The sequence below is a fragment of the Neltuma alba genome, unplaced genomic scaffold, assembly GCF_004799145.2.
Source record: "Neltuma alba isolate B1F8T4 unplaced genomic scaffold, ASM479914v2 tig00003137_pilon, whole genome shotgun sequence".
NCBI classification, from domain to species: domain Eukaryota; kingdom Viridiplantae; phylum Streptophyta; class Magnoliopsida; order Fabales; family Fabaceae; genus Neltuma; species Neltuma alba.
Genome location: NW_021633155.1, coordinates 1 through 25,011, shown reverse-complemented (window position 1 = coordinate 25,011; position 25,011 = coordinate 1). Strand labels below are relative to the sequence as shown.

The 25,011-nt window shown below is 34.6% G+C and overlaps 3 protein-coding genes and 1 non-coding gene across 4 annotated transcripts; all 4 read left to right on the top strand.

Moving 5' to 3' along the window:
- Positions 1 to 1,698: 1,698 nt before the first annotated feature.
- On the top strand, positions 1,699 to 13,236 carry LOC114740393 (zinc finger protein ZPR1). Its single transcript, XM_028928539.1, has 16 exons — positions 1,699 to 2,056; positions 2,661 to 2,705; positions 2,917 to 2,957; positions 3,061 to 3,142; positions 5,319 to 5,363; positions 5,502 to 5,558; positions 9,073 to 9,132; positions 9,219 to 9,346; positions 9,662 to 9,920; positions 10,045 to 10,111; positions 11,031 to 11,101; positions 11,179 to 11,268; positions 11,656 to 11,764; positions 11,975 to 12,066; positions 12,548 to 12,653; positions 13,099 to 13,236. The coding sequence occupies exons 1-16, from the start codon at positions 1,928 to 1,930 to the stop codon at positions 13,209 to 13,211; spliced, it is 1,494 nt and encodes a 497-aa protein (XP_028784372.1). The 5' UTR covers positions 1,699 to 1,927; the 3' UTR covers positions 13,212 to 13,236.
- On the top strand, positions 3,428 to 3,501 carry TRNAT-AGU (transfer RNA threonine (anticodon AGU)). Its single transcript has one exon. It is a non-coding gene; the product is annotated as a tRNA-Thr (tRNA).
- Positions 13,237 to 14,592: 1,356 nt separating the features above from the next.
- Positions 14,593 to 16,442, top strand: LOC114740400 (ribonuclease H2 subunit C-like). Its single transcript, XM_028928544.1, has 4 exons — positions 14,593 to 14,851; positions 14,932 to 15,024; positions 15,389 to 15,573; positions 16,293 to 16,442. The coding sequence occupies exons 1-4, from the start codon at positions 14,683 to 14,685 to the stop codon at positions 16,344 to 16,346; spliced, it is 501 nt and encodes a 166-aa protein (XP_028784377.1). The 5' UTR covers positions 14,593 to 14,682; the 3' UTR covers positions 16,347 to 16,442.
- Positions 16,443 to 19,201: 2,759 nt separating this feature from the next.
- Positions 19,202 to 21,173, top strand: LOC114740398 (F-box protein PP2-B11-like). Its single transcript, XM_028928542.1, has 3 exons — positions 19,202 to 19,281; positions 19,893 to 20,017; positions 20,482 to 21,173. The coding sequence occupies exons 1-3, from the start codon at positions 19,237 to 19,239 to the stop codon at positions 20,927 to 20,929; spliced, it is 618 nt and encodes a 205-aa protein (XP_028784375.1). The 5' UTR covers positions 19,202 to 19,236; the 3' UTR covers positions 20,930 to 21,173.
- Positions 21,174 to 25,011: the final 3,838 nt, after the last annotated feature.

Here is a 25,011-nt window from a genome sequence, read left to right as displayed (position 1 = left end):
GCGAGGCTGCGATTGCCAGACGGCGGTATGGAGAGAGTATCGCAACGAGCTGCGAGACTGATGAGGAGGAGATGGGGCGAATATTTTTGAATAAGACCGAGGGTAGTTTTGTTATTATAGTAAACCCTTTGTATACGTACCTCTTAATAGGTGTATTTGAATTCACAGTGACAAAATTGACTTCTATTCTAACTAGTTCTTGTAAACTAAAGTTACAGTAAAAGTTAATCAGTGTAATACAATTTATGTTTGAATAGGTGTTTATACAAAATCAAGTTGAAAAGATTAAAAGTTGTTTGATGATTAATAGAAAAATGAATTTAGTTGTAAAATGACTGAAAATTGTATGAATTTTATTGAATAGTAGTGTTTGATATTTTATGTTTTTAATATGATAATAGTTAAAAAAACATAAAATTATTATGATAAAATAAAAATAGTTTATTTGTGAAATTATAAAATAAAAATATTTGTTACTGAAAAAAATTTGAAAACACATTATAGATAATTAATTAAATATATATAACGGATAAACATGAATATAAATTAAAATTCATTTGATTTTTAATTAAAATAAATAAAATCACATAACTAATTAGCTTGTAAGTTTTGTATAATTTGCTTTTTAATTAAGTCACGAACACGATTCATTTGTGCAGCAGATGTTAAATTTGATGAGGATGTCTTATTACAATTAGGTTGTAAGTTTTGCACAATTTGATCTCTAGTTCATTAACACGCAGGGAATGAAGCCATATAACCATATCCTTTGATTAATTAAAAGCCATAATAGAATCAAGCATTACATTCAGTAACTATTTCATATAACTAGATCCACAAATCACACATGCACTTAGGAAAAACCAAACTCAAATGGCTAGATCCACAAATCAGACAACCAGAAGGGAAATTGATCAATTGAAGAACAGAGGTCCAGATCTATTTAACTACGTACCTATATTATAACACTATAGAGCACAATGTGGTTGAGCAATGTTGAAGAATTAGGAAGACCGGTAGCCATGCTGATGGAAGAAGAGAAAGGGAGGAGAACACTGATCTGGATTGGATAAAGGGAGTCGACGCAGATTGAACAGACTACATGCCACGCCGATAGAAGAAGAAAGGGAGCCCTTTTTCAAGTGTGCTGTTTGCGAGAAGACCCAAAGCGCTGGCGACAGTGATAGAGGGAGAAGAGCAGTTGGAGGGAAGAAGAGAAAGGGAGATTTGTTTTTGACATGTGTTGCGGTGACAATGACAGGGGGAGAGGAGTTGGCAAGAGTGATGGACGGAGAAGTGCCGACGAGAGCGACGGACAGAGAGGACCTGGCAAGAGTGAGGGAGGGAGAATAGCAGCCTAATGTAATGCTTTCTGTTCTGAGGGAGAGTAGCACGAGAACACTAAAAAGGAGAAGAGCATGGTCAAAACTGAAGAAGAAAATGTGAGGAGTAAATTTGATAGGTGAAAATTTCAATGTCCATTTAATGGAATCTACTAGTAGATTGCATTTTCCCCATAGGTTTGTTAGTGTAGAAACCCATCTAAACAATTAATTATACCTAAATAAGCCACAAATGTAGGTTTCACACTTTCCCATGTGTTTTTACCATCACAATCGCCAATCCAAACGTGGCCAATATATCACTGGTCCATTTTCTTTTGCTTACCCTACCTGCTGGACATCCGAAGTCCGACCCGATTGTGTTCTATTTCTTTCTTGCGCCTTCTTCCAACGGTTTCATATGCAGCTCGGGACGTAAGGCATCATCTACGACTCTCTTGAAGCTACTTTCCATCTTAGTATTGGTGCGTTATTCCATTATAGCCTTCAAACACAAGCACTGTGTACGCAAAGGTTCGGAAGTGTGTTACCTCTAAGAAACAAAAGGAAGCTCTGAAGGGATTCCAAGTCTGCAATTTGAAGTCATGGAAGGCAATGATGGAAATAAAGAGCAGATTGTTGATGTTCGGTCGGTAGTTGAAGCAGTTTCTGTAGAAGATGGAGACGTCCCTGTGTACCAGGTTGAAAGCCTGTGCATGCGCTGCGGTGAAAATGTATGGTATCTCACCCTTTAGTTTCCAACAGACGTTGAAAAATTTAGTTTTGGGATCTTTTTCAAAGAAGATCGAGTTTACGAATTTCATTGGGTTTCACTAGTCTTTCCTTTCTCCCGGTTTTATGAATTGGTGTATGTATATCTCATCCGTTCCTAAAAGAACATTCTTTAACATGTGATTTAAATTTCAAACTGGTTTTGTTCTCGTTTCACTCTATATTTGCTTAAACCAGTGCTCTCTCTTTTGATCGCGGTGACTTGATATGTTCGACTGATCAGGACACGTCTCTTGTATGTTATGAGTTTATTATTTATCCATGGATATTGGAATTCGGGTTTTTATACCGTATGCTACTTTTTTCGTGCACTTCGAGCTAGTTACATTCTTCTCTTATGGAGTACTATTGAATATTGAATTGACTAATGTCGGACTTGGAAAAGATAGTCATTGGACCTCGATTAGGCTCAAAGGGAATATAAATGATGCATTTAACGATTCTGCTATCTGCTCTGGAAACTCTCTTTAGAATCTTATTTTCTTGCTTCATTCAATGTTTTAATTTTAATTGTCATCTGACCTGAAATTGTATTGTATCTATCAGGGGACGACAAGATTTTTACTGACTTTAATTCCGCACTTCAGAAAGGTATATTCTTTCTTCATGGTCCCTTATACTGTTTTAATGGATCATTGTTGTGTTTTACTCGCAGGCTTGAATTTTATTTTTATATATTTCTATAATTCCATGAAATAGATCAGTCTTATGAAATATGGTTATTTTCTGTCTCTTATTCCTATCACTTTGTCCACTAGTTTTCTGACCATCAAATGTACTGCAAAATTTGCATTTTGTGCAGATTTTGCTGTCAGCTTTTGAATGTCCTCATTGTGGTGAGAGGTAAGCTGCACCCTCCTCTACAAAATGTGAGGATTTTGAATATAAATATCCTTCTTGATCTTCTTGATTAGCTATTATAAACCAATGCATGTTTATTGAATAGGAACAATGAAGTACAGTTTGCAGGAGAAATCCAACCACGTGGTTGCTGCTACAGTTTGGAGATTCCACCAGGCAATCCGAAGGTAGGATCAATTGGACTTGTTAATCAAATCATTTGAAATATTACCGTTTTCTTTTGCTTATTGATTGATTTAAGCAAATTTATGTAGCTGCAACTAGACCCTGATGTATTAAACTTGGTATTATAGTCTAGTAATGGACAGGGAGAGCAGATTTACTTCCTTTTTTTTTTTTTTGGGGGGGGGGGGAGGGGAATGTGGAATGTTTTAATTCTTGGTTGATCTTGACTAATCAATATTACACCAAATGATTTGAAATATTTCCATTTTCTTTTGCTTATTGAAACTGCTTTCATAGCTCAGTTGGTTAGAGCACCCGTTTAGTAAGCGGGAGGTCTTGAGTTCAATTCTCAATGAAAGCAACTGGAGAATTCTTTTTTTAACTCCAGTATGTTTTATAGCCGGACCCAAGCTCGGATAAAGGAGGAGGGTTGTGTTAGGCCCTCGATAGTTAACGTAACTATGTTGAATTTTTTTATGACATGGATCAACAAAGAAATTTGTTAATGTTTGGTCATTGTCCAAAAGTAACACGTTGTATGACTTGAGTATAGTAAGAAATGAGTGAGAGGTGCTGCATCATTGCTCAAGTATAATGTTAAATGAGCAAAGGGCTACCATAGGCAGCTAGAGAAGTTAGTTCATGAGAACATTATTAGATTTATTACTTTGAATATTGGGACCTTGTCTGGAAAATCTAGGGAAGTGGTGGGAATAATGGAAGAGAGAAAAATTAACACTTTGTGCCTCTAGGAAACTAAGTGGGTTGGAGAAAATTCTTGAAAAATTGCTGATTTCATACTTCCGTACTTGGGAAAAGTACAAGAAATGTTGTTGGTGTCATTGTTGATGACGAGTGGATGAAGAATGTGGTAGAAGTTAAAAGGATTAAGGATATAATCATATCTTTAAGAATAATTGCTGGAAAGCGTATTATCAACATTGTTAGTGCTTATGTACCCCAAATAGGGGCAGAAGCACATCTTAGAGAAAAGTTTTGGGAAGACATAGAGGGCTTGGTCCAAGGCATACCACTTGATGAGAAGATATTTATTGTTGGGGACCTTGATGGGCATGTTGGTAAGGGGGCGGGGAAGCATATGGGGGCTCATGGTGGTTTTGGTTTTGGGGAACTCAATAATGAAAGCCAATCAAGCCAATCGATTATTGTTTTTTCCCGAACGTACAATCCCAAGATTATCAACTCCTATAGACCATTACTATGCAGATTGTTTTATGATTTTTACTAGGAAGACATTGCCTCCTTTTGGCTGCAATGATGTCTAAGGCTTTGTGATGACCTATTGTGCTTTGAAAGTTTTTTCAGTGATTTATCCTATTTCACTTCTACAAAATGCATTATTAGTTTTATGCACTTTTATAATGGCTTCATTTAGATAGTTGCTCTGCCTCCGTCCTTGCTGCTTGTGGCTTTTTGTGGTCTTAACCCTTTAGGCTGCATTTTGTAGTTCACACCAATGCAGCTGACATGGGTGGCGCTTTCTTTACATTTTTTCAAGAAAGAATAATTGTCATACTTGTTGAAAGAATGATGCCGTCTTATCTCTCTTTTCCGTTCAGCTTTTGGTGACATGAATGTCAAATACTAAGCATGAACAGGAACAGGAAGCAACAAGTCTGATATATAAACTGTAAATTAATAATTATAGGATAGTTGTGAGTGAGTTGGTTAGTATTGGGGTCACAGGGATTAATAGTGTATATAAAGGATCGTAGGAGGAAATTCAGAACTATGCCTAATGAGAATTTCAGTTTTGCGGTCTGCCTTGTCTCTCTCTCTCTCTACACGCGCGCGCACACACACACACACTCTCACACTACCACTCTGCAACAAAGACATTTTGGGAAATCAACAATGAACATGTTTGAAATGTAATGGAATTAATAGCCCATGATTAAACGTAAACACTTTGTGAGAAGACAGAGAAAAGAGTGTAGAAAATGAAATTCATTGTGCGGATCACACCTTGGGGGAATTAATATGAAACAGGACATTTAAGACATTGGGATTGCCAAGCAGCGCGCAGCATTATAACGAATGAATTACCAATGTATGCTTGCACAGGATGCTTGTGTTGCTTATCTTGGTCAACAAATGTACTCTTAATTTCTTTTGTCTTTTTTGCTGCCTTATATTGATGAGTTTTGATGAATGCAGATGCTAGATCGACAAGTGGTAAAATCAGAATCTGCTACTATTAAGGTACTTGACTGTTTCTGTTTATGCACTTGTGTCCATAGTGGCATTTCATTGTAAGTTACAATTAAGCAATATCTTTGGTTCTATATTTGAAATTCTATTTGCATTCTTTATCTAATGGGCTGCTTATAATGTATGAAGATACCAGAGTTGGATTTTGAGATACCTCCTGAGGCTCAACGTGGAACTCTTTCAACGGTATTTCTTTCAAATGCTTTACTTCCCTTGTTCTGTTCTCAATCATTGTGTAGAAAGTGGCTTCCTGTTCTTCATTTTTTTCCCTATGTCATGTACTCTTGTATATTTCGTTTCTTGTATAAATAAACAACCTTATTCAATCCTTTATTTGTCATGTGTACATATCTCAGCTCATATAGAATTAAAACTGATCTGATATCAATAATTTTTATTGATCTGTTAGTCACAAGGGACAAATAAACATGTAATTTCTTAGCTTAAAAAATATTTCAAATATAAATTTAAGGATGATTATGTACTACAATTTATTGCAGCTTTGATTAGAACTTAGAACCAAGAATTTCTGATTGATTTATGTAGGTTGGTCTCTTCACCCAAAACTTGAATAGTTCTCCCCTTTATGACACTCATTATATATGGCCCCAAGTGTAATTTGTGCGCCTGCACATGTGTAAGGGATCGGTTTAAAGTTTGGCACGTTTACCCCTCTATTTAATTTGCGTTGGAATAGGACTTTCATTGATTGAATCATTGGATTAGAATTATAAGTACTACATTGATTTTTCATGTCAAATTTATAAATAATTGAATGATTATAGGCGAGCAGGCAGACGGTTAATTCATATCTTCGAAATATATCATGTACCTTAAATTTTTTTTAATTTTTATTGGCTGTTAGGGTATAACAATGTTGAAAAAACCAGACCTACTATTGAACCGGTTGATGCACTAGCTAACGATTCAATTGTTAGAGCGTGATCTAAATGGTGGTCGAACCAGTCATGAATAAATTGACATATTTTAAATAATATGATATGATATTATAATAAATAAATAACAGAATTATGAGTTAGTTAGAATAATAGTTAGTTACTAGCAGCTGGACTTTGCCTATATAAACAGGCTTATCTCTCATTTGTAAGTGTGCTGTATTGTGATCAACCCAGTGGAACTCTCTTTCTCTTCCGTCTATTGCCTTCTACTCTCTCCCCCTTCTCTCAAAGTTTCCCTATTCTCTCTGTTTCTCTTCGCTTTCCCTTCTCTCTCTCTCTCTCTTTCTTTACTTTTCATAACAGTGGTATCAGAGCCGGTCTTTCCTCGGCCCTACCCACTACTCGGTTCTTTCTCCCTCATTCCCAATCAATTTCAAGTTCCATGGAGGAACGTCTCCTCAACATCGAACAAAAATTGAATTCAGTCGATGGAATACAAGGCTCCGTTAATAAATTAAAAGAGGCCCTTCTTGGCTTGTCCACGCAGCTGCAAGAAATCATAAGACAAAAGGACCTGCTCCGTCTTCGACATCGAGGGTCCTTGGCAGAATTTAATTCTGAATTTGATGCAATTTCCTCCAAAATCTCATTGCCTGAAGAATGGTTGGTTGATGCTTACATCTCGGCGCTGCAAGACGACTATGCTGGACCAGTACGTCTATTCATGCCTCGGACGATGCGCGAAGCCAAAAGCCTCGCAAGAATGCAGGAGCTCACATTGCAATGGAAGCGCAAGAAGCCCGAGGCCCAAGAGGTATTCTTTGAAATGCAAAAATCGTCCAGTGTCAACGGCCAACCACAGAAGAGTCCTCAAGATGTTTGTGAAGACAGTAACATCACAGGAACAAGAAGTCTGGGTCTTCTTGAACCTACCCAAGGTGCGTCGAGTGCGTCAGGGGAGACTAACAACGCAAAGACAGGTACAAATAGCTTTGGGCTCGCAACTTATGGCTCAGGACGAAATATGTCGCGCACAATGGAGCAAAACAAAGAAGCAAAGACAAGTTCGAATGACCTTGGGGTGTCCATGCAGATGTTCTTGCATGCGACAACGAAGAACAAAGGCTTACAGACTTGTACGAACGGAGTTGGGCTTTACCGGCGTGGTATTAATTTTGAGTGGCGAGCTCCAAGAACGCGGGAAAGTGTGAGAATAGCAGCTGGAAGGGTTTTGAAACCCATTGACCCTATTTCAGGCTCTGTTTCTTCGAAGATGGACTCGGCTTCTTCACTTTCTTCAAGTGTCGTCTCTCTATTGACCAGAAACAATGTGAAAATGCCATCTGGTGTTAATAGGTCTTCCATATTTCACTTTGTTGGAGGTTTACAGGCTTTTTGGTACCTCATACACAGGTGTGAGGATAGGAAACAGTCATCAAATGACAGTGGGTCCCAGTTGGTGAGATGCAGACGCAACTTTTGGATAAATTACCCTGTTTCCAGCACTGTTCAGCCTACAGCTAGCACTATTCCTTCGTATAGAGGATTACAGCTGGCTTGCACTTTGTTTAAGCAACAGAAGCATTTTGGATGTACATTGGATTTGGTAATATCAGATAAGCAAATGGGCTTTATCTTTCAAGAAAAAGGCCCAAGTTCGTTGTTGCAATGGATTTCTCATATTCAAGTTTTCCCTACAAGAATTTTAATTCAGATATGGTTCAGGGGAAAGTTAATCAAAATGCTTCAAAGCTCTAGGTTGATGCAAGGTTTTGTGTACCTTGACCCTTGAGGGCAAGGGTCTTTGGGAAGGGGGTATTGATATGATATTATAATAAATAAATAACAGAATTATGAGTTAGTTAGAATAATAGTTAGTTACTAGCAGCTGGACTTTGCCTATATAAACAGGCTTATCTCTCATTTGTAAGTGTGCTGTATTGTGATCAACCCAGTGGAACTCTCTTTCTCTTCCGTCTATTGCCTTCTACTCTCTCCCCCTTCTCTCAAAGTTTCCCTATTCTCTCTGTTTCTCTTCGCTTTCCCTTCTCTCTCTCTCTCTCTTTCTTTACTTTTCATAACATAATATATGCTTAAAACAAAAAGAAATAATTATATATAATAATAAAAATGAATGTTCAAACCTCGAAGAAAGTAATATATAATAAAAAAAGATAATATCTATCAATATTCCATTGTCTACATCCAAAATATGTATGTACTTATTTCTTGATTTATAGCTTTTAATTCTAGAATACATGCATGCATGCATATATCTTGCATATTTGTTCATTTTTCTTGATTTTAAAATGCTTATTAGGTATAGATATGTATAAATTGTAGTTTAGAAATATAGAATAAAATTTTAAAAAATATTTTTTCCTCTTAAATGTGACGAGTTCAACTAGTTCAACCTCTGGTTTTGGCCGGTTTGAGGCCAATTCTGCCGGCTGACCAGTTTTTTGGTTGGTTTCCTCTCATGACTGGACTGGATCTGAGACTGGTTCTTGGTTGAACCGGTTGATTTGGTCTGGTTCTCACAACACCTGGGTATAGAACTACTGTGAATGGATTGTTAAATTTTATGAGGAATTGAGGATAATCTTCACTATAATAACTAATAATCTAATGCTGGATTTTGTTAAACAATTATCTTATAAAATGTTTTTTGAATGTGTAAGATTAATTTTGATTGATGCTGGCATCAATTGATCCCTCCTCATATATCCAAATTTAAGTCGTGAGTGGTTGAATGTTTGGTGTGATGTGAATTGAGAAAATAATCTCTGCTGTAACTATAGGTGGAAGGTATACTAGTACGAGCTGCTGATGAACTTCAGGCCCTTCAAGATGAGCGCAAAGTAAATTTTGCTCTTACCTTGGTTTATTATTTGCTGGAGTGTAATTCCCTGTATGGTAATTGAATTTTATCTTTTAAAACTTGTAGAAAGTTGACCCACAGATGGCTGAAGCAATTGACCAGTTCTTGATGAAATTGAGAGCTTGCACGGCTGGAGAGCTTTCATTCACATTTATTCTTGATGACCCTGCTGGAAACAGCTTCATTGAAAATCCGTAAGAGATTATTTCTTGTTGGAGGGCTTTTTTGCTGTGACAAAGTACTAAATTTTTAGGAAAGAAGTATTCTGGAGAGGAGGGTAGGGTGTGTCCTAAAGAGAAGATAACACAGCATAAAGAATGTCAATCAAGAAGTTTATTTGTTTCAAACCTACCCTTTAAGTGCTTAAAGAACAGTTGGATTGGACTGTTGTTTAAATTGTCCCGTTGCATCTTATATTTTCAAATGCACTATAAACAGTTGTATATGTGTAAGTTGAATAATTATAGCTGTTTCGTATTTAATTAGACGGAATAACTATGTGTGGCTAGGTATGCTCCATCATCTGATCCATCATTGAGTATCAAATTCTATGAGCGTACTCCTGAGCAGCAAGCATCATTAGGATATCTTGTTGACTCATCACAAATGGGAGGGGGTCATGCAGCAGTGGAAGAAGCTGGGGTTGCTGATCAAGGGAGGAGAGAACCACATGGGTCAATAGGGGCAGCTGCTGGTCATCGAGCCATTGCACAGAGTAATAGTGCTGAAATTGCAGAAGCCTTATTTAGATATACTGCCCCAGAAGAGGTAGGTGATGTTGAAGCTGAACTAAATATTACTTTAGTTTGATCCATTTTGTCTGTTTATTTTCTTTTTTGGGTGACAATTGCTTGTTTATTTTCAGCGTCATGATAGTGCTTGCTTGTGACAGGTGATGACTTTCCCATCAACTTGTGGTGCTTGTGCTACTAGGTGCGAGACTCGAATGTTCGTCACTAGTATCCTTTCAATGTTTTCTATTTTACCCTCTGTTCCTGTCTTATGTATTTGACATGTACTTTCTAAGGGGGATAATATAATTATGATAAGCCTTTATTCACCTGTACACACAGGAGGCCATGTGTACGGCACAGTTAGCAGCAAAATTGTGCTGATTCAGCGATAAATGATTAGCACAAATTTTTTAGGGTCAGCTTAAGTGTTGCTAGAGTTTAGGAGAAGCCGGAGTCTGTTGTATTTGTTAAGTCCTTCTTTTGATCAATGCTTGTTGGTTAAGTCAATTATCTCATTTTTGAGATATTTTCTACCTAAAATAAATAGCTTCAGGTTTGTTATTTCCCATTAGCTGAGTCAGTTATTAGTGTGTCCGTTATTTTTGGAGTTAGGTGGATTTTTCTGCCTAATTTATACAGCTTATGGAAATCATCTTGATAATTAGTCTGAATTATTTCATTATTGGAATTAGTTCTCTTTTGAGTGAGATTCCTGCTCAAGAAAGACTAGCGGATTTGTTTTCTGCTCTTACCTCTATTCTTCTCCTAGCCACCTATCAAAGTAAATATCATTTTTGTTATTTGATGCAATAATTTGAGGTAAATAATTGATGAAAATCATGTCAAATAAGAAAATTCTTGGAATAATATTTGCAGTATATTTTAGTAAACGCAGGTATAGAGCTAGGCTGCCTATTCAATATCATTGTCGGGTTTCAGAGATTATTAAATTGTAGAAGAGGTGAACTTCTGTTTAAAAGATTGACTAGTATGCTGAGACGGAATAACTTTAAATTATTCAGCTGTGTTAGAGCCTGACATTTATGAAATCTTCAGTGAATCAATTATAATTTATTCTCAACACAGTCTGAATCAGCTTTGCATCTTGTGATATCAGCACTTTGTTGTGCTTAACGGCATTCAGAAATTCCATATTTCCAGGAAGTTATTGTTATGGCATCCACCTGTGATGCTTGTGGTTACCGCAACTCCGAGGTATATGCTGATTGAGTGATTTCTATTGTGTGATTATCTCTTTTGAGTCAGAGTAATTACTTTTCTTTATCATGCAGTTGAAACCTGGTGGACGGATTCCTGAAAAAGGAAAGAAGATTACTCTTACCGTGAAAAATGTTAAAGATCTAAGCCGTGATGTGATAAAGGTTTGTCATCTTTCCTATTTGAATCTTGATTAAATCTTAAAATATTAAGTTGGATAAGTTGATCTTCAACGTTGATTTAATCTTGTTTCTTGTTACTCCTTGTTCAATGGATCATGTGTTCTAGTCTCTGTGGATAATGACTATGGACTGCAATAGCAATAATAGAAGAACAACAAAGCCTGGTTCTTGGATTTCTTATGCCACTGCATGCAATGGAAGGTTGCTATAAGAATCAATTACTGATGTACCTTTGGTTAAAAATGATAAACCTATAAAGACACATGTCAAGTTGCTTTAACTTCCTCTTGTTTCGGCTCCCCCTCCCAGAGTAGATTAGTTGCTTTTTTGTTGTCTGACCATCTGCACATTTCTTTCCGGTTTGATTAGTCTGATACTGCTAGTGTAAAAGTTCCTGAACTCGACTTGGAGCTAGCAAGTGGCACTCTAGGAGGAATTGTTACGACTGTTGAAGGTCTAATCACAAAAATTAGTGAAAGTAAGTGCAGAAACTCTCTCCCGTGGAGTAAATACTTTTGGATATGAGACAATCATCAAGACGTACTGCCATCCATTATAGGAGTATTTGGCTTTGTAGATGTCTGGCTTTCACTGCAGTTGATTTCTTCTTCATCTATTTTTTTAGGTTTGGCTTTAATTCACAGATCATTGTATGAATCCAATATGATTTGATTGATTTTATGTACAGGCCTTGAGAGGGTGCATGGATTTACTTTTGGAGACAGTCTTGACGAAAATAGAAGGAACAAATGGCTAGACTTCAGAGCAAGGCTAAAAAAGGTAACACCTGATTGTATGAGCAGTTCACATAATTTTCTCTTTTATGTGTCGAGGTCAAAATAAAACTCTTGCGATTTTTCACTTTGTAGTTTAAGGGTGAGTTAAAATGGTAATGTAATGAACTAATGATGACGATGGGCCAGTCATGTCTCATTCACATGATGGATATGAGACAGAAGGCCACTCATGTCACGTTAACATTTTTGCTCACCGGTCCTTCCTTATAGTTAGTTTAGGTATTATTGAGAAATGCTCATGTGCAGGAAGATCACCTAACATTGGACTAAAATGGTTATTTGCAAAGCATGCTACTTTAGAGTTGCAAGACGTTGTATATAAGATGCCTCCTCTATGAAAAGAAGTTATTGTACAATCTTGTCTTACTGACTATGGACACTTTCGTTTACCCTGGCCTTTTTAAGCCTCTGTTTGGTGTGCTTTGAGCCCATTAATCTGATCTACTTCTGTTGATTTTATGAAGCTTCTTAGCTTGGAAGAACCGTGGACCTTAATTCTTGATGATGCATTATCCAATTCGTTCATAGCGCCAGCCACTGATGATCTAAAAGACGACAACCAATTGACATGTAAGTGTTCTTGAACAACCTCAGCTCATAAAGTTGTGGTAAATGCGGTTGAAATTGAAGTGATATAAACTTTCTTACAAGCAGTTTAATCGTGCAGTGAAGTAGTTTCAATGTCTTTTGTCATATACTCCTCCGATTCTTGACATAAGACCTATTTTATAGTACAGTTTGCACTATAAAATGGATATTATGTTTAGGGCCCAATGAGTAATAACAACGGATAATGTCTTCATTGGCAATACTTATAAGTTCTTACAAGCAGTTAACTCATTGATATAATTTCTGCATGTCCTTTTAAAGTTAGTAATCAGCATCAAGCTGTATGGTGGCCTGTATGTTGACTTTTTTCCCTTTTGCCAAAAGCGAGGCATTTTTCTTTTCTGCATAATTTTCTATGCTCGTGATTTTCATTTTTGGCAATTTTTATCAAAACATGAATTTGCAGTTGAGGAATACGAGAGGTCATGGGAGCAAAATGAAGCATTGGGTCTGAATGATATTGACACCTCTTCTGCTGATGGAGCTTATGAAGCAGGAAATGATGCCAAAACTGAGTGACCACATTTTGTTTTACACTGCTTTCTGGGGAATGGAAGAATGTTTGTGTGGTGAGAGAGAAAAGGAAAAATGTGCGTTTGTGTTGGATAACAATCTGTATTTTTATTTATTTATTTATCCTTAATACCTCTTGTTGTAATGGCTTTTTGTTGTTAATTTGCATGCAACTTCTACAATCCCTATCATATGGTTTTGCCATGAAACGCAGTCTTTTCCTTGCGATCTTCTTCCTAAATTTTTTTTTTATATTACTCCTTCCATCCTAAATGGGGAAATTGGTTGGTTTTTGCATCCTAAATGTAAAATCTTAATCAATTTTATCTATCATATCTAGCATTTTTCAAGCTAATTTTTTAATTTATAAAATGATATATAAACCAATATGATAGGGAGATTAAGTCATATTAAAATTAAATAATTTATTTAGCTTTTTAAATCTATTTTGCGTAGCTAAATGAGAATCTAAAGAGGGACATATTACATTGTTGGTCCCAGGGAAAAAAAAAAGAAAGAAAGAAAAGAAGGAAGCTTGTTTTATATATATATATATATATATATATATATATATGTATGTATGTTGTATCTATATTTGTGAACTCTACAAAACTTCCAAATGGGCAAATATTGTGATGTCCCGTCTGAGTATATAAATCTGCCCTTAACTTGGGATTTTGGAGACGAACACTCATGATTGTACCGTCACTGTGTGCCACTTTTTCAGTTTAAAACATGTTGTAAACCAGAAAAAAAATTTGGCCATAAAGGACATTAACATTTTAATTCTGAATTATTGATTAGTTTGGAACTTAAAAGCACAGGGAGATTGAAAAATAGGGGCAAAAAGTGATAATTTCCAAAATCTTGATTATTTATATAAAACAGATGAAAATATTTTTTTACCATTAAAGTGTTTTAGTTTCAATCAAAGAACATTTAGAAAGAGGGCATTATCATTAAATTACGGTGTTTTTATCACATTATTTCTCAATTCTGGTGCTCACTCAGAGGTCACAACAAAATTGAGGCCCTTTAAAGTTTAAAGGGTAAATATAATTTTTGGCTATTTAAATTTGTTTTTATTTTGATTTTCGTTTCTCAAGTTTTAAATCATAGATTTAGTCTCTCAAAAGATAAAATAATAATATAGGGAACTAATATTATAAATGAAAAAAAACCTAAGGAATCAAGATTTTATAATTTGAAAGTTGAGGAACTAAATAAAAATGATGGCAAACTAAAAGACTAAAAATTATTATTTTGATTATAAATATAGGACTCATTTTGTAGCGTGGGACAAGAGGAGCATTAAGCAAGTTTAAATCTTAAAAATTTGTTTCAGTAAAAAAAAAAAAGTAGGAAAAAAAAGGCCCATCTGCTGCTGGACTCCACTGTTGGGAACGTCGGAGAGAGAGCGCGGGAACCAGAGGTTCGATGGCGGGTTGGTGACAGTGGATTATTGCCTGCAACGACGATGAACAACAGCGAATCCTTATCGGAAATGGAAAGGGGAGCCCTAGTTACCATAGATCTGAAGCGAGATGGTGTTCAGGATCTTACAGACCAACTTCATCACCTTCCCTGCTGCATCAAATCCACCGGTCCTGCCTCCGTTTCGCACTATTTCAAACCCAAGTCTACTGGTATTTCCCACTCTTGCTCCAACCATTGTGGTCAATTCTGCGTTTTTCTTGCTGATTGCGTTTTTCATGTCTTGGGGTAGGGATTGAAGTCGAGGGCTTACCGCTACAGGAAGCGTACTTCAGAGGCAGAAAGTTAGATGGAACAACGATCCTTCTCCCCAGTGGATATCGCGGTATGAAATCTTCTTTGTTTTAAAATTAAGAAATCTTTGCTACATTCCTAAGTATCCACAATCTACTTGTTTTAGCACTGTCTTTTTACTGTATTCGGTTGCTGTTGGTCTTTCGAGGAATGGGTCAACTTTCTTTCTCTTATTGGAATTTCGACTCCCTAAAATCTGACTGAAAATTGCTGTTGACGTTTATATTATTTGTAGATTGACATCTCATTAATAATTTAAGAACCAAAATATGCAGTTTTAATGATTGACATGAATTTGTCTTCCTGTACTTTATTAGTTGCATGCTCACTAGTCATTATAGGTGGGATTTCTCTGATATATATATATATTATATATATTATATATGGTTCTGCAGGCTTTGTATTAGGAAAGAAAAGCCAGGATGAGAAGAATTCATCTGCTGCTTCTTACTCTGAAAACTCAAATTCCTGGGAGATGAAGGCAACGTTTCAAAACATTACATACTGGAACCATGATTGCCTTCCTTCACAGAACGATGATTTCATGCGTGCTTTCCATTGGCTTACTATTGCAAAGGCTGTAAGTTTTTAGCTCAATTATTGGAATTGGGACTCCATTTTGATTCTTATATAAAAGGCTTTGTTTTTCTTGCAGATTATTCAATTTTATCTATGATAAATACATTGGGTTAAATGCTTGAAAATAGAGACGACAGATGCCTCTGATTCCTTGATGCATGAAAATCAATGTGGATATCGCTATTCAATTGGACAGAATATGTGGATTAATCTATTACTGTATTACATATTCTGATAGCAATAAAACACAATAGTTATACACGCAGATCTCGTTGCTGCCTGGGTATAAATTCCTTAGCGAAGAAACTCTATCATTATAATTTGAATTGTGATAACGCGTTAGGACACACTGGTATTTTCTCTTCATTTTTGCCAACCAGATTATCAATCCATATCCAGTGCATGTTTGGGTTCACATTCGAAACCACCAAAACCATGATTCCCCCTTCTAATGTGAAACCAAACATTCAAATTGATGCAGTAGTTTTTATCTTGGGGCGAGACATTATACGTTTGGATGGGAATATGAGACTATTTGTACCATGTTCGCCGACTCCTCTCGTATGTGTCATCTATTCGTTTTCAATATATCCCCTGTTACTGATAATGTGTAAAATATGGAAGTTAAAATTGATTCAGTCAGCCAATTCTGAAAGACAATGAAGTATAATATTTTGCTGCCCAAGTATCTAAACTTCACCATACGTTTGGTAACTGCAGCTGCACACTCCTGTAACATCTGAGGATTTAGCTTCAACATCGTCCGCTCTCTAGAGACGCAGCTGGTCTGGTAGGAAGTGTTGTGAGCATATAAACTTTCTGCCTATCTATTGACGTAATTTATGGATATATGTAATCTTCAATGTTAGTTTGGGACATTTTACTTTTATGTATCTGCATACCTATCTCCGTCAATAGTAAATTTCAGTTTCTTATCTTCTAGCTTGGAAAAATGATATAGGGTGCTTGCTGCTTAGTTAGCCATCATGTCTGGTCACTGTGCTTAAAATCTGCTTTGAGGTACTACCTACAGTTCTTAATTAAGATCTTATATCAAGGACCATAAGTAATATCTTAATTTTTTATGGCAATTTGCATGGTGGTAACTCCATTTCTTCTTCATCTTTATCTTTGCCAATATGCATGGGTGTGTCGGCACACTTTAGTTGGAAGGAGATCCAGCGTAGGGAGTGCCATGTGCATATTTGATGCAGACAATTCACATTTGATTTAGATGACTAACATTTCACACAAAACACACAAAATTTAAGCAAAACGAGGAATGGTAACAATATTCTGGTTTTTAAAAGAGTTTATAAAACATGAATCCGCAATTGTATATAATTTTTGGCAAACTACATATTTTTGAAGCCCAAACTGTGATTTTGCATGTAAGAGACAAACAATTTTATTGAATGGAGGGTTTACCTAAACCATGGTTTCATGAATCTTTTCTTCTTGGAGGGTTAAAGCTGGTCCTTTTCTTTTCATTGTAATAGTACCTCTAGTGCTTAATATAAGAGTTAGTTAATTATTTGAGTGGATTAAAAATTAATTAAATTAGTTATTATAATAAATATGTGTTGTCTTTTTAAAATATCTTTACTATTATGAGTATTAGCTAGAAGTACCATTTGATGAAATATTTAATAATGTAACTATTACAAGGACTACTTTTGAAAAAATAGATAAGTATGATAAACAAAGTGAATTGGGAATTTTATATTTAGGATCAAATTGAATGTCAAACTAATTTTTATATTAAAAAAATGGAAGTAGTATGTTGTTAAAAAAGAAAAAAACTAGTTACCTCCACAATTATCATGACACTTGATTATTTAATCTTTTACTTTATACACACACCAATTATGAATTAGTTATATAATTAATAAATTGTTTTCATATATGTTTATTCAATTTTATAAAAAAAATATGAGATTTCATGTTTAAAATCTTTAGGTAAAAATATATTTTTTTTGTTGGCAAAAAATAATCATTTTCTCTAAAAACATATTAATCTTATATTTATAAAAATATAAAAATATATACATATTAATTATTAATTAATTAGATTTTTATATATTATTCATTACTTTGAAAAATATATTATTAACAAATTTATTACTTCTTCAAATAAAATTATAAATATAAATATATCTTTATGTAATCATCATATTATATTAACTTATTTTTTTTTTAGCAATTTGCACATGAAAAAGTTTTTCTGATAACAACTATTTAAATAATCTCACTTGATCAAATTTTTTTTTTACAAATATCTCTTATTCTATTTTTAAAATAACTTTTGTCTTAGAAGCTGTTTTTCAAAAATGTGGTTTGATTTTATTCAAACACCCCTTAAGTCTATGACATTTCAAAATGTAAATTTAATCTTTAACTTTTTTTTAAATATTATGGATTTTTTATAAATTAACTGGCCGTTATTTGTTGACAGAAATTACCACGTCAAATTAATAAAAGATAACTTATATACACAGCATTTTTTGGAAGTTTAGAGCAGTTTTATAAAATTTCAGGAAGGTTATATGTAACTTATTTAAAATTTATGGGAGTTTCATAAAATCATACCCAAATCAAATTTAGATAATCCAAATATGACTTGGACAGCTGAAAAAAGATATATAATCGATCAATTTAAACTGTCTCTAATCTCTCAAATGAATGTGTACAACCAAACAATGTCCCATCTGTACGAATATGTGTACACTCACAAAAACACGCATGTCTGTACAAACGTGCACTGAGGCTCTGCTTCTTGGAAACAAGTCGGCAAAGAAAATTCAGTCATATTTTTGGAATAGCTGCTTCTGCGAAGAAAACACGTACGCGCACTTTGAACTACTTGCTAATAAAGCAGCAGAGAAAAAGCACTGTTGCTTCTGGAATAAATGCTTCTACGAGTAAACTGTTTATGTCACTCTTTATCTTCTGCCCGTTGGTTAAAAAGCAGAGAGAATCTTATCAAATGCCAACTCAGAATCCTTGATCTTTCGTGTTACACGGTTTTCAGCTTTGAACTTTTCACATTTCTTGTTTTATAATACCATTATTAATAATACTCCTTTCGATACTAAACGTAAGAACTAATTCAATTAAGAGGTTGGTTTTGATTCTAAATATAATATCGTAATATATTTGGCCTTGCAACTTTATAATTCTTTTATCAGATAATCCTATAATTGCACATACTAAAGAGTTTTTCTCCTCCATGAGAATAATCTCTAATGCAAATCATTAAAGTAGGTAATTTTCTTGATCTATGTACCTGTTATCTAACTCTTATACTCGGGATTAGATTAGAGTGAGTGTTATCTAAGAAAACTAAACTCCTTAACAATACCAAAGTGAAGGGAATGTTAAAGGCACTCACAAGCAGCTTTACAGTTGCCTCCTTCAAGACTATATGTTCGAACACAAACAAAAGCAAAAGCTAAAGAAGATATAAGAGCATTTAGATTCTTATTGATCCATGGAAAGCTGACAAGTGAGTGATTTCTTCCACTTTACGCTATCTAGACTGCCAATGCAATTCTTTTCACATTGCCTCACATATATATTATAAACTTGAAGATTTCTGGTGGTAACAAACATTGGAGTTTATCCATTTGATGCAAATCTCACATTAAATCCCTTGTAAGAAAATATGTCTTCTGATCACCACACTGTTAGTCATGCCCATTGGAAGGGAGTAAGTGCCTTTCTTCGCTGTCTATCTCTTGTTCTTATCTTCCTCTTATCGATCTGTAATGTGGTTATCTGTTCAAGTGCTTATTTTATATATTATTATTGGATTAAATGTTATATTATAATTATTAGTCAGACCAGACCAGTTTAAAGTTTCAATTTTTCCAATATATCATACACAAAAACACTTTTAATTAAGGTTTGAGTGTGATGGTTTAGGGTTTAGGCACAGGAAAAAAAAAACCAAAGAAAATTTCAATAAGGTTATTGAACAGAATTTTTTTTAATTAACTGTCTATCTAAGGCTTTGATTGCTAATAGAGTATATAATATCGTGTAATTCGTATAACTGACCCATAAAGCTCGTTGTTATTGATGTTTTTGTGTGATAGTTACATTTGGTTTGATAAATAACATGACAAATACTTATTTGCAATTGAAAATGATAGGCTGTTGAGCTCAGTAAGAAGCTAATTATTCATTACAAATTGTAATCTTCCAAGAATCTCCGCCGGAGAGGCTCTTGATGGCTTGAAGAATTCCCATTAATTATTGAATTCTGTATTAATGTGTGTATGATGAAGCTCAATTGCTGTTTTGTTTGATGATTTTAAGGATGCAAGTGTTGGTAAAGAGCCAGAAACAGGGACAATTATAGTTCCTGTGAGAGCTCTAAACATCATCTGGGGCAACGATAGTCGTTTTTGGCGGTTCCAGGACCTTCCAAGGGATGAAACTATGTAAGATTCACATCACATCCCGGGGGGGGGGGGATACATCATGATTATATATAGTACGATGCTAGAATTTCGTATAGTTAATAAGAGCAATATTGAAAATTTTTGAATTTTAAACAATTTAACACTTTTAACTGTTTTTAAATTGGTTATTAGTGTGTTCTTATAATAATAACCAGGGAGAGTATTACTAGTTTGAGTAAATCAATGAAGTTAGATAAATTAATTAGTTAATTATAACAAATGTGGTATGATTTTACCAAATAATCATGTATAACATTACATTATATATCATTTTTATAAGTTAGGTAAATCAGTTTGGGCAAAATAATAATATGATACAGGAGACAAATAGACAGGATCTTATATTTAGAACCAAATATAACCGTCTAACTAGCTTTATATTAGGAACCGGAAAGGTACTATATATACATAACTAAACATATTTTTGGTCTGGGATTTTGAAGGATGATAGGGTTGAAGGAAAGTGCATGGCTGGTTCAAGTGAATTGGATAGAGGTGACAGGGAAAGTGCGAAAGTCTGACCTGCACAAGGAGCCTGGCTCAGTCACAAAATATGGTATCTTTTACATCATCAAGTTCAGGGCTGATGCATTTGGGTGGCACTCTGTTCCTATAAAGTTCAAATTCAGACTCACCACCACGTCTGCAAAACAACAACCACAACCACACTACCACAGCACAGATGATAATCTCACCATTGATAAAGAAGATGAGAAGAGCATCATTCTGGAACCCTACAGAGAGAAGCAAGAGGTGTGGCATGAAATCCCAGCAGGCCAATTCTCTGTCTCTAACTCTGATGGCTTTCTTGAGTTTGGTATGTTTGAAGTTGACAGTGCTTGGTGGAAGGGCAATATGGTCCTTGCAGGTGTCAAGATCAAGCCCATATAAGCCTAATCATTACATTATCTATCATTAACTACCATTCTCTCAATGTTATTCCTGTAATTATAAGTGACAAGAATGTGGTCTGGTTCAATCTGCACACTGGTTTCACAATCCTCTAGCTGTGCTGAGGTTGTTGTGTAATTTCCCCATTTTGTCTTTTGTAACGTTACAGTGAAATAAATCATGTTGTTGGATTTGTCCAAGACTGATCACCTTATATGAGAAATGTTAATGGTTTCATTCTTATGTAAATTTTTTGCGTTCAAAATGTGAGTGAGGATAGTCACTGCCATTTCCTTTTAAATAACGTTTCAGCAAAAAATTTCATTGGTGGGTGAGAAAAAGAAAACGAATAACGTTTTAGCAAAAAAATTTCATTCCATTTTAACTAGAAAACATATGTCCCTTATTGAAAGTTTTACTAATAAAAAGGATTTGATAAAGTTTTACACACAGAAAGTACCCGAGTCTGAAAATTTTGTTCTATCATTTTATAATATCAATAGGCAATTGATTTTTCTTAATTCTAACCTTAGTAAGTAATATAAAATATAGAGTAAATCTTATATTTAGAACCGAAAGTAAAGTATGTGGTGTTCAAACAGAGTGTTTTTTTCTTTTCGGTTACCAGCATCCATCATCTCTTCCCCCAAGCTTATCAAATTATGGTATGTTATGCCCTACAAAGCCATGTAACTTGTAAATAATTAGAAAATTTTCTCCCGTGCGATGCACAAACCAGAGTATTTGATTAGATTTTAACTTGTAATAATTACTTTATTTAAGATAGCTCAAATTCTATCATTTTATAATATCAGTAGGCAATTGATTTTTGGAACAATGATAAAAAAAAAAGCTGGAATTTTGTAAATGTCAAATATGGAATGTTAACAAAAATTTGTTGTCATTTGTAAATTCAGACTTGTCAATACCAAATAAAGTTGTGTTACCAAATCTGATTTGGGATTTATAATTTTCAGCTTCGTTTTCTATTATTCTCCCTTGATTTTTTTTAATTTTACCCTTAGTAAGTACTACAAAATACAAATGAATATTATATTTAGTAGGGGTGTGCATGGGCAAGACTGGGCAGGGCAGGACCCCTACCCGATGCACAGCCCAAAAGATATACGGGCTATAAAATGCAGCTTACTGCCCGGTCCTACCTAGTAGAAGCCCTAGACATTTTGGGTAGGGCTAATGCGGTTGGGTAGGGCGGGCTTTTCTTGCCCAAGGTTATAATTTAAGTCTTGAAATTTAAAATACTATCATATGTTTTAACTAATATCTATACTCCAAGAATTAAACAATATCCTTATTTTTTAAAAAAAAACAGACAATAATAAAAATTATAATTAAAGCTTTAAAGTTCAAATGATTTGCATAATCTCCACAATACAAGCTACATTAACATATTCAATTATATTATAACTTATGATTCAATATAATCTATAGTATTTTATATGTCACATTCAAATTAGTATAATTTCATGATATATGAAGTAATATCAACATAAAAAAGTTTAAAAAGACAATTATAGTACACAGCAAAGTAATTTAGAAAAGTTAAAAAAAAGTGGTATTTCTAAAATAACTAAAACTTTAAAAATGTAGAGTCTCATAGAGCAATTTCCTTTATTAAATTAAATATCTTAATATTACACTATATTTATTATAATTTGACAAAAAATACATATTATAATATAAATAATCACAAACACATATTTTTTTTTCGGACAGGCTAAATGGGCAGGGCCACATGCCGTGCCTGTGGCCTGGCCCTCCCCGTGATTAACCTTGCCTAAAAATGTCCATTTTTTCTTTGTGCCACTTTTTTTTGGGTTGGGTTGAGCATTTTTTGACGGGCACGGGCGGGCATACCAGGCTATTAGGCATCATGAATACCCCTAATATTTAGAACTAAAAGCATATGGTATTCAAACATAGTGTTTTTTCTTTTTGGTCACCAGCGTCCATCACCTCTTTCCCAAGCTTTATCAAATTATGGTACATTATGCACTACAGAGTCACGTAACTTGTAATAATATTACTACTTCTGATCTTAATTATAAGACCATATTTATAGACTACACACGGGATTTTATAATTATGACTGGAAGTAGTATTACTTTCGATATCTTTTATATTTATATCAAGTGATAATAAAATATATTGACGATAGAATTAAACATATGAATTCCGAGCACCATTTAAACTTGGAGATAAGGAATAAAGCTAACAATGATAGGTTATGAATGGCGCAGAAGAACCAGATGCCTTATAAATAATATAATTTTTTTTCTTTAGTTGTGTATCTTCCATTTAATCAACACCACCACTTGCTCTTCATCTTTCAAAAACTTGTTCTTACGGAATATATTCCTTTATCTTTTTTCCCTCCATATTCTTCTAAATTCCCCTACACACACGCACAATTAATATACAAAATATATTCCATTGATATATATATATATATATATATATATATTTGTGTGTGTGACGCATGCTTGAACTTGTCAAATTTGAGAATAATTACTTTCTCGAACATGTACGTTTTCATGAGGCTAGAAATCCATTATACACAAGATCAAGGTGTTTATCCCATCAATTAATTAATTAATATAAAAAAAATACAGCATGCACTTGAACTTTTTTCCCCCTTGTACATCCTTCAGTAATCAGAATTCATCATTAACTAAATTTATTATTTTTTTCATTTCAAATGAGTGAAAAAATCTCACTTAACTGTTCTCCCGTTAACATATATGGGGGAGAGACAAGAAATCACAAAATAAAACAAAAGAGTAAATTATACAATTTTTTTACAAATTTTGTTGACATTAGTATATTCGTTCTTGATTCTTAAAATCTACATATTAAAAATAGAAAAGATGTCTATGTAATTTTATTAAAATTTAATAGAGGTGTCTTGCAAAAAAAAAAAAAAAACTAAGCGTGGTGTAATTTACTATTCATTTTCAATGACATCTTGATTTGAAAATAGATAAAATCCATAGAATTTAGTTTTGTTCCTTTTTGTTCACTTTGATTTCAAGGACTCGTGCACATATAATGAGTGCGATGTGGAATTGTGAGCCTATGTTGTGTGCATAGAAATACTGAAATAATGGGGGATTGTAATTCTACAACCATCACCGACCGCCGCCACCCGCCACCGTCACCCCTACCCCACCACCCATCCACCACCTTGATGATTTGCAGAAATTCTGGATGAACGAGAAGTTGAATTGCAACTGTTTGATGTTGTATGCAAGGGCACTTTCAATCACTGGGGGAGAAGATAATCGCTATTGGAAATGGATACAACACCAAGAATCAAGGTACACACAATTCACAACAAGCATACTTCTCTCTCCCACAGGCACAATTTAAAACAGGATTAAAATACAAATTTGTTTGAGAGTTGAGTCAGAAACTTGGCCAACTAAAAAATTTTTGAATGCAATTTGACCTGAAATTTTAAAATATTAACAATATTGTCTTCTACCGTTAAAATATTAACGATCAATTTATTATTTTAATTTTTAACCGTCAATGCTAATTTTTAACACTAGAGGACAAGAAGTGTTTTAAGGAAAAAAGCACCCCAACCCTTTTAAATATAGGCACCAACTATATAGTATGAGTAAACCCTGATTTACTTGGCAAAGGGGGGCAAAAAAAAGAAGCCCTGATTTAAGTAATGAGAACAATGAGGTGTGGTGTTGCAGTGGGTACAATGATAGAGGCAGCTGAACTGGAAAGAATGTGTAGGCTGGAAGTGCATGGAGGTTAGACACAAGGAAGCTGACACCAAGAGTTTTGTATGAAGTCTGCTTCATGTGATGCTGAAAGACCCGACAGAGGGCGGGGAGGTTTCCTGTGAATGTCAGGCTTGTGCTGCCAGGAGGGAAGAAGGAAGAACACAAGGAGAATTTGATCAGCAAGATGAGAGCGCAGTGGATGGAGATCCCAGTAGGGCGATTTGTAGCACCAAGCTCATGATGAAGGAGAGAAATGGAATTCTCTCTGTATGAAATTGAAGGTGGGGGCTTGGAAAAAGGCCTTGTCATCAAAGGAGTCTC